Here is a 10,112-nt window from a genome sequence, read left to right as displayed (position 1 = left end):
TGTCGAATTGTTTTATTTAAAATTCATGACCAAAAACATTAATGTCACATTTTTCAATGTTTTATACCCTGTATATGTTTTAAGTTGACTCTTTCTCGTATCCAACTCTATCCCAGTAGTCACACCTGGCCTTTCTAAAGTTGGCTATGATCTGAGGGTCGGGGTACTGAAGCTCCAGGGTAAGATTTCTCATCCCTGAGAAACCGTTTGTTTGGTACTCTGCCCATTTCGGTCTTCTCCAAAGGGAGTTAGGGTTACCATACTTCACAAAATTTCCAAAATATCCGACAATCAAATTGGACAAACGGTAGAAGAAATTGTCTTTTTTACCTGGAACAAGGTCTGGGTGGCGGAAGAAGTAAGGGAAATCTTCAACATGACAAGCCCTGTCTTCACATGAGAGGGGTTGTATGTAGGAGTCCAGATTTGGCTGATCAAATACATAGAGCCAAACTTTGTTGTCTGTAGATATACTATCAGCAAATAACCGGGCTGGGCACGTAAATATGACGTCAGTAAGTAGTTCTGCGATTTCCGGACGAATATCTGTATTTGAGCGAGGTGAACTTGCGTACAAGTTTTGTGTTTCTGAAACTATTGCTGGTCGCCATTGACCCACCACTGCACCATACGCTGGGGCGGGAACTGGAGAGGTCAATCTACTGTAGGTCAAACTGAGGCTCTCATAGGCAGACGTTCCGATGATGACGGGTTTGTCTCCAAATTTGTTTCTGGCGTCAGTGTTGTCATAAAAGCTTTCTGTGATCTCCAGCCCATCGATGTAGACCCCAAAGCGCTGGAAACCTTGCAGAAAATTTTGAGTGGGTGGTAAAAGCAAGCTCTGTGTGACGATTTCCTCAGCGGTCTTGTTTCTCAGGCATTCTAGTTTATCGTTACTGGTATCACAGCCTAGTCCGTTCAATAAACCGGCGACGGTTCTATCTGCAACGTCAGTGGTTGGGACTTCGATTCCTGGAGTTGACATTAATATTGCTTGTTGAAAGAGAGACCGAGACCCCGGCGTCATCATATGGAACAGTGTCGCGTGAGCGCCAGCACTTTCACCGCCCAACGTCACCTAATAAGGAGAAATAATCTGAAACAACTGAACATTTCCGAAGAACGTTTCAAAAATATAATTTTGATATTCTCGTTTTTTTTTTTCAAAACGCTGATAAAATAAATGACTTATTATGACCTGGAAAGAAAATGCCCTGCTTTAATTTAATTTTTACCATTTTTCTCTTCACGAGGCAAACTAAGACATAGATTAATATAGCAATAAACAAGCACTTGTAAGATAAGGACAGTTATAGTGTTAATGCATTTTATTTACAAGTACTATAGAAACAAGAGAAGTTAATTTTAGCTGTAACTTTATTTTCTTATTCCCAAAAATATCCTCAGTTACCCGACACAATTTTTATTAAAAGCGTATAAGATAAACATTACCCTGTTTGGATCCCCTCCGAAATAGTGGATGTTGTTTTGTACCCATTGTAATGCCAGACGCTGGTCATAAAAGCCATAGTTACCAGTGCTCTGTACATCAGGTACTTTCAGAAACCCAAGAGCGCCTACAATTGCATGCAAGAGATACTACATATTTATTCTTCAGAAGTACTGATTTTTAGCATACTTTCAATAAGCAAGGTATCTTGAAGGTATATTTTGATAAATAATCGAAACTGTAAATAAATCAAAAAGTATTATATTGTTTGTTGAAATTCATAAAACTAAAAGGTTTTCTTCATACCTAGACGATAGTTTAAGGTAACAACAATCATTCTGGCGGATGAAGCAAGCTTCAGGCCATTATAATAAGGACTTCCGGCGGTGTACGCCTGGTAATATCCGCCATGAATCCACACCAAAACGGCATATTTCTTCTGGCGACTGCCTCTGCGTGGGCTGTATTTGGCTCTTCTAGGGGTGTAAATGTTTAACGTCAGACAGTCCTCACTCATCTGTACAAAAATTAACCATAGTTTGCGGTGATTAAAGTGTATATTGTGTAATTTCACATACCGTATATCCAGTTTTTTTTCGCGTGTTGGAAATTTTGTGAAAAAGGGGTAGATTTGTACAGTTTTTATTTTGCGTTAGTTAATTTTTACGATTGAAGTTTTTGTTTTTAAAGAAAGGGTTATGTTTTTATGTCACATTATAGCTGACATAATTTTTGCGTGTTCTGTATTTTGCGAATTAAAAATGGTCGCAGAAAAAAGCGAACAATAGATCATCGCGAAAAACCCATATATATGGTTATTTCAAATGAGAAAGCGCATCTCATCTCTTTGTTCAGGCAATTAAGGACTTTGTAAAATATAATCTAGTTTTATTTTATTAATACAGTAATGTGTTCATTTACGCATTTCTTTTACTAAAGACTATTTATGAAAAATAACTATTTTAAAATCACATTACTTTGATACATCAGGTGAGAGAGAGAATTGAATTGAACCAGATTTCTGATGATACTGAAGATCTACTGACGTGTACATTGTACATGGTAAATTAAATCTTAGTACAGTTTCTTGTTAACCATTGAATTTGGAGCAAAACTGCGGAAGAAGGTTTCGACGAATTTATAAAAACGCTCTAATGACTTCGCCACGGGGCGACTGTACATAGATTTACATGTACGATATAAAATGTATCTTTGCCGTTACAGTACCTCTTTATTACAGCTGTCAGGAGCGAGGCTACAGAGAAAGCTCGGCTGGTAACATTGAGGACCATACTGCTCAGCAGATCTAATGCCGTCCCACTGACCAAAAGACATAGAGGACGAATACCTACAAAAATGACATTAAGTAAAGGAGATGGGTGAACTTAGCGTGCAAAAAACCCACAAGCTTCAGATATATAAAAATCATATTCAAATTGTGATTTTAGTATTTAGAGTAAAGTTCTCATCATTGATTTTTGTAAAATCATGATAAACAAAAAGTTTTGAGGAAAATTTTTCGGTAAAATTTATTCTTTTATAAAGAAAAATAATGTGATATTCATTGGGTTCGAACCCTGGCAATAAAAGTCCTGATTTGCATTCTCTATTGAGACTAGCACGCTAACCACTACGCTACACAAGTCCTGATGAAGTGTGGCATTTAAATCATGTTTGTGATATGACCATTGACTTAAGGGACTTCGAGTATTTCTCGAAAAGATGCGAAAGTTATGTCATAAACTTATATTTTTAAGGTATAGTGGGTCATTGCTCCATAATTTTGGAAACCAAAATATGTATGTTTTTATGCAAACTTTGAGGATTACCTTTCAAAAAAATGGAGAGAAGACCCACTCATAACGAAAAATAGTGTTATAGTGTGAAAAAATGACTCGTTTTGTCCTCTTTTGTGTGTGTATAATATTTCATAGGCAAATAACTTCAATTTTAATGAGATTTGTGCAAGTTGTAGAGATTTTACAAAAAGTATACTTTACTGTTAGATGAAATATTAAGGAAAATTTTGATATAATTGAGATTTAATTTTTCACTTTCATGTTTGTTGCGATATGGGCTTATATCTCGTCATGTTCACCCATCTACTTTTTAACGGATTTTATTACAGAGATGTGGTTTCAGAACTGTAGGTGCAGAGAACAAGTGTTTTTTTTTTCAAAGAATTAATACATTTTTACCATAAATGATCAACAGTGCCCCGCACTAACTCTAGAACCCTTGACCCAGGGGTCATGATTTTCAGATATCTAAAAGAAGCACCCTTGCCCATCATAACATACAATTAATTTGTCTGATGAAATCCTTCGCACAGAGAAGATATTCAAAGACTTACATGTAATGCATTATCGCTACCTTGCCAATAGAGGAGTCCCGACTTTCCCATGAATTTCAAAATTTTGAGAGAGGCAGTTTTGCTTACTATATTATAGTCATGCCTTAGTGTGACTGTTTTTCCAAGCGCAGATAGAAAGGATGATCAAAGAATTAATGCATTTTTACGTAAGCCTTACATATCAAGGAGATCGTATTCTCCAAAACCACTGACAAAGGGATCTTATTATTATTTTTTTTTTTTACATTATTTGATGATAATTAACCCCTGCTAATATTAATTCGCTATAATATTAGGTATAAAAATTTACAGACGGGGACGGATTTTTTGACGATTTTTTTAAAGGTGCTTCTAATAGACACAGATTTGATGTTGATATTTTCTCTAATTTCAATATAATTTCATGTTTTATGCTATTATGGGTATGATGTTTAATTATAATGGACAAATTTTCCAGACTCAAAAACACTTGTCTGATCAGGGTAAAAATCAGGGTAAAAAGGCCATGTACAGTTTATTCAACAAAATGAACGATTTGAATTTTAACATTATGTTTAATGTGGAAACAAAAATTGGTCTTTTTGATACGTATGTAAGTAGTGTGTTATCTTGTGCATCAGAAGTGTGGTGGTTACGCAAGGGACCTGATGTAGAAAAAGTACACCTGTCATTTTCTAAGAGAATTTTAAATGTTAGAAAAAGTACTTGTACTGATAAGATTTATTGTGAACTGGGAAGAGTACCACTTGAAATTTTTAGAAAAAAGAACATTTTAAGTTACTGGTTATTTTAAAACAACAAAATAGTGACAATTGTAAAGTCTTGTTTACAGGATAGGATAGAAAATGATGATGTTTGGATTTCAAACATAAGAAATCCAACCTAATTCAACCTAAATGGTTTATTGGATCTATATAATAATAGTAAAATAGATTCACATTCTGTTAAGATATTGTATGAAAGAATATGTGGTACTTTCAAACAAAAAAACATTATCAAATATACGCGTCTCATTAAAAGGATTTTTATATCGACATTTAGTAGGTAAGTTTACTAAATGCAATCATACCCTTGTAAACCTATACTGGCAAAATATATAACAAGTGCTTCCAGAATAAGATTATGTGCTCATGACTTTTAAATATTGAAAGAGGGAGATATAATGTCACACGTAGGAATCTTAGAAAATGTGATTTAAGTGATACGGGGAATTTAGAAGATGAATTTCATTTTATACTTAAATGTTCAAAAATTGACAATTTGAGGAAATATATATATATACATGTATATAAAACTATTTTGCATTTCGATCAAGTGTATTTAAATTTATGATTCAATTGTTTTCAAGTTCAAATACTAAGGAAATATGTAATCTTGGAAAATATATATGTTTTGCAAACAAAGTAAGAAATTAATTGTTAGAATTGTAAATGCTTTATTGATACAATGTACATACTTAATACTATACATTATTTATGTTGTTCATGTGAATTGCCCTACTGTGTAATAACTAATATACTCGTATGTATTATCATGTACCCATGAGATGTATGTCTCTTGGTTTTAATAAAATCTGAAAAATCTGAAATTAATGTTGCTATAGCATTTCATACGATTTCATACGAAAATATAATAAAATATTTTATTTTATGTATACATATTTTTTAAGGAATGAATTTAATAGCTACCCATTTTATACGGTATAAACTGAAGCGGTTTATAAAAAAGCGTAAACTGTTCCAACCCAGTTTATACCGTATAGAATGGGTAGCTATTAAATTCATTGCTTATAATGTAATTTTCATTCATTTGATGTAAGAAAAAAGAATATTGTTCTGACAAAATGACTTCAAATTGTACAAAATTTGAATGTAAAGTCAGGCGGATTGATACGTTTTTGACGAAAGTCATTGTGACGTAGGCAACCCATTTTATACGATATGAAGTAATTTTTTTTATCCAATCAAATACAGCGTTACAACCAGAATTAAATTATTAGAAATTAAAAAAAAAATAAAATAAAATAAACTTTTTGGATCACAAGTTTTTATAAAGAAAAGAAGGGTCTTCTTGGACCTAAAACTCAAACAAACAACCAACACAGATGTTTTTTGAGAAGAAATAAATCTAATTGCATATATATATATGCAATTAGATTTATTTCTTCTCAAAAAAAAAAAATAAAAGCTAAGTACCCTGACATACTATATGCAGTATATTAAATGATTATGAACGAATAAGGATTAAGAAGTACTTTTTTTAAATACAAACCTTTCAGCCTTTCCGTATGGAATTCCGACGTAAGACTGTCCCGACCAGGTAAGGTTTCCTCTCACTTTCCCGGACTCCGTATTTCGAATGATATGACGATTTCTCCACCGGGCCAATGTCACATTGCTGAATGACATTGTTAGCAGGGCATAGAGCACACAGGATAATAAGTTTACCATGATTGTCCTGTGTAAAACAAAGAACACGTTCAGATTCCTGATATCATTGAGCAGCTGCCAGTGACAGTCTAAATATTGTAAAATTGGAATTTGATGAACAGTTGTTTTTAATATATATATAGCCTGTGTACATGTAATAAAATTTCTTATTGTTATTCTGCGATAGCTCTCCTTGCCTATAACGTGTAACATCTAATTACCCCGCTCTAACGTGGGATGTTACCTGAAAGTACATCAATAAAGTAAATGTAAATTTTAATAATAATGTATATAATTTTTGGCTATATTTTTCTTCTGGTTGATTTCTCTTCCTTAAAGATCGACAAGTTATGATTATGTTGTATTTCGCAACACTATTATGATTTTCATCTTCACCAAGGTCAAGAGGATTGAAATATTAAAAAAAAAGGTAATAAAAAGGAATTGACGAAATGCTTACTTCAAATCGTCATCTACCTGTAGTAAACAGGAGGATGGTGTGACCCCCATTAAATGAAAGAGTATGTTATATGTAACGATGGGAAAAAGGTGAAGAATAACACTACAATTTAGAATTCATAGCCTTTGAAATCAGAAATTAGGAAAAGTTTTTTTTTTTTTTTTTTTTTTTTTTTTTTTTTTTTTTTTTTTATTTATTTACAGATTCTAATACATACTTATACAATATAAATATACATTTTCTGTAAATTTTTTATAGAGAGAGAGAGAGTAGAGCAAGAGAGAGAGGAGGGCGAGAAGGGATAGTAAGAAAAAAATTACAAAAACAGATTCTTCCAGGGTTTCCAGGCTTCGTCAAAAGTCAACTGATTATTGTTTTTATATGCAATATACTTGTTTATTTCATACATATATTTGATGGAGGATATCAGTTCATTCAAGGAGAGGTATTTACCACTACATCTCATTCTGTAGATAAAATATTTAATCTGAAGAGCAATGAGATATTTTATTTTGTCTAATTTTGCAAAAGATCCCAATATGAATTCTTTTTTCAAATATACAACATTAATATGAATCTTTCTAAAACAATAACTATCAAAACTATTCAATAAGTCTTGTACTACTTCACATTCCCAGAAGATGTGTTCAATAGTTTCTGTCTCAGTTTCACAAAAAGAACACTTGTATGAATCTATTTTCTTAATTTTATGTAAAAAGGAATTTGTTGCTAATATTTTATGATTAATGCGGAACTGAAACCACTGAAGTTTTGTATCTTTTGTGAGCTTAAAAGGAAATGAAAAAACTTTTTCCCATTCACTATCATTCAAGTTAAAAATTCTATTCCAGCTAGTCTGACCTAAAGGCTTGATATCATTGCTTTTCAAAATTTCATATAAATTTCTTGATTTCTTCGCATTTAATAAACGGAATGTTTTTTGTGTAATATATGGCATATACACAGTTGGCATAGAAATTATATTTTTGGTTTTCATCCATTCTCTGATAGCAGCTATAAGTCCATTGTACTCAAGAAAGTTTGTATGGATTCCATATTTCAATTTAAACATATTAATGTCCATAAAGGAACCGTCCTCTCTTAAGAGATCATTTACGAAAAATACATTATTTTCAAACCATTTCTTATAAAAAATTGTTTTCTTGCCAATCAGTATATTTTTATTAAAAAATAGTGGTTCCATAGAGGCACTTGCTTCTGGTTCTGGTAATTTTTTAGAAAAAAATAGCCAGGCTTCTAAAACATTTTTCCAAAACATATTTTTTACATCTTTAATTTTCTTGAGAATGTATTCTTCTCCACAAAAAACTGTTTTTTTTAAATCTAAAGTTAGATATGAATATTTACCTTGCAGTATGACATTTTTCATCCATACAAGTTTCAGAGACATAATAAACTCTTTAATACTAATCATCTTGAAACCGCCATCTTTAAGATCTTTAATACAAACTCCTTTTTTTAGTCTAAAAGCATTACTCCCCATTACAAAAGAATAAAAGGTGTTTTCTAAATCTTTTATATATAAATCAGTGGGATTTGGAAGGGAGGCAAAAATATGATTCAATGTTGGCATTAAAAGTGTTTTCAAAACTGTTAATCGTCCTAGTGGTGTGAGATTCCTATGTTTCCAATGTCTTATCATTTTCTTTATGTTTTCTAACTTTGAACTGAGATTCCTCGAAAGTATCTTCTGCAAATCTATATCAAATTCAATACCAAGTAACCTAAAGTTTTTCTTTCCCCACTCAAGAGATTGATTTTTACATAAAACCTCATCACTACCTTTTTTGCTACCTATCCATATTACTTGTGTTTTATCGTAATTTATATGTAAGCCGGACATTTTTGCAAAATCTCTAAGGGTACCTAAACTTGATTGTAAAGATTTCTCACTGCCATCTAATATAAGAGAAGTGTCATCAGCGAGCATCGAGATTTTCTTTTCCCCATCAATAAAATATATACCTTTGATGTCTTTGTTATTTCTTATCTTAATAGCAAGGATTTCAGCACATATCAAGAATAAGTATGGGGATAGTGGGTCTCCCTGTCGACACCCTCGATGCAAAGAGAATGTTTCAGATAAATTTCCTCCCTGATTTACTGCTGATGTAATGTTTGAATAAAATAAACTGACCCATTTCCTCATAGACTTTCCAAAATTAAAGAATTTAAGTGATTTTTGAATAAAAGCCCAAGAGACAGAATCAAATGCTTTTTCAAAGTCAACAAGAAGAAGAAGACCTGATATTTTTTCTTCTTCTGTGTATTGCATAATGTCATAGATTAGTCTAATGTTTTCAGCTATATGCCTGCCCTGTATAAAGCCTGTTTGATCAGGATGTATAATTTTATCTAGAAACCTTCTAATTCTATTTGCTATTGAACCAGATGCAATTTTATAAACTGTGTTTAAAAGAGAGATAGGTCTCCAATTTTTTAACAAGTGTTTAGGTTTGTCACCCTTCGGTAAGCAGGTAATGATTCCATGTCTCTGAGTTACACTTAAGATATCATGATCATATGCATAATTAATTGATCGGACAACAAAAACGCCTATAAATTTCCAAAAGACCTTATAAAATTCTGAGGTAAAGCCATCTGAGCCAGGTGATTTATTTGATTTCATCCTAAAAAGTGTTTCCCCTGCCTCCTTCATTGTAATTTGACCTTCTAATGACCTTGACTCTTCATTGGAAAGCTTTTCAATATCTGAAAAATTCATTTCCTCCTGAAGGTTAACATTTTCAATGACATCATCTACATTTCTATATAAATTTTCATAATATTGTTTGGTTGTTTTTAAGATATCTGACTGATTATAAACTGTCTCTCCATTTTCTAATTTAATTTTTGGAATAATTTTACTTATGAAATTTCTTGACTCGAGATTACAGAAATATTTTGTCGGTTTCTCCCCTTCTTCTATCCATCTTGCCCTTGACCTTATATATACACCAGCCATTTTTTCTTTTCTAATATCTTCCAACTCTTTCTTTTTTTCTTCAAGAGTTTCATTATTGCTTGTAGACCCCTGTGCCAATTCCTCCAGGGAACTTATTTCTTTTATAAGTTTTTCTTCTTTAAAAATTCTGGATTTTTTTTTAAAAGACGAATATGAAATACATTTCCCTCTAATTTCCATAAGAAGTGTTTCTAAAAATAACTGGTCATTGACTGAAAATGCAATATTTTCATCTTCAATAGATTGCAAGTTATCTATATTGTATACTGGAACTGCATACTGCTCTTTAACCCTTTGTATCACCCCCTTAATTGAGTTTAAAAATTCTTCATCATATAAAAGAGAATTATTAAATTTCCATAATCCTTTGCCTTTCTTAAAATCATTGAACTTTAAACATAAAGTAATAATCGAGTGGTCGGACCTATAGCTAG

General features: G+C 32.1%; 1 protein-coding gene across 1 annotated transcript; it reads right to left on the bottom strand.

Moving 5' to 3' along the window:
• On the bottom strand, positions 1-6,281 carry LOC134237530 (cAMP-regulated D2 protein-like). Its single transcript, XM_062719615.1, has 5 exons — positions 6,075-6,281; positions 2,678-2,798; positions 1,757-1,967; positions 1,453-1,577; positions 1-1,078 (listed from the first exon to the last, which is right to left on the bottom strand). Exons 1-5 carry the CDS (start codon positions 6,251-6,253, stop codon positions 80-82), a joined length of 1,635 nt encoding a protein of 544 aa, XP_062575599.1. The 5' UTR covers positions 6,254-6,281; the 3' UTR covers positions 1-79.
• Between the last annotated feature and the right edge of the window lie 3,831 nt (positions 6,282-10,112).

Source organism: Saccostrea cucullata, unplaced genomic scaffold (assembly GCF_032062105.1).
Source record: "Saccostrea cucullata isolate Sc308-1 unplaced genomic scaffold, CSIRO_AGI_Scuc_v1 ctg3451, whole genome shotgun sequence".
NCBI lineage: Eukaryota > Metazoa > Mollusca > Bivalvia > Ostreida > Ostreidae > Saccostrea > Saccostrea cuccullata.
The sequence above is the reverse complement of the archived record's forward strand: the minus strand, read 5'-3'. Positions and strand labels throughout refer to the sequence as shown.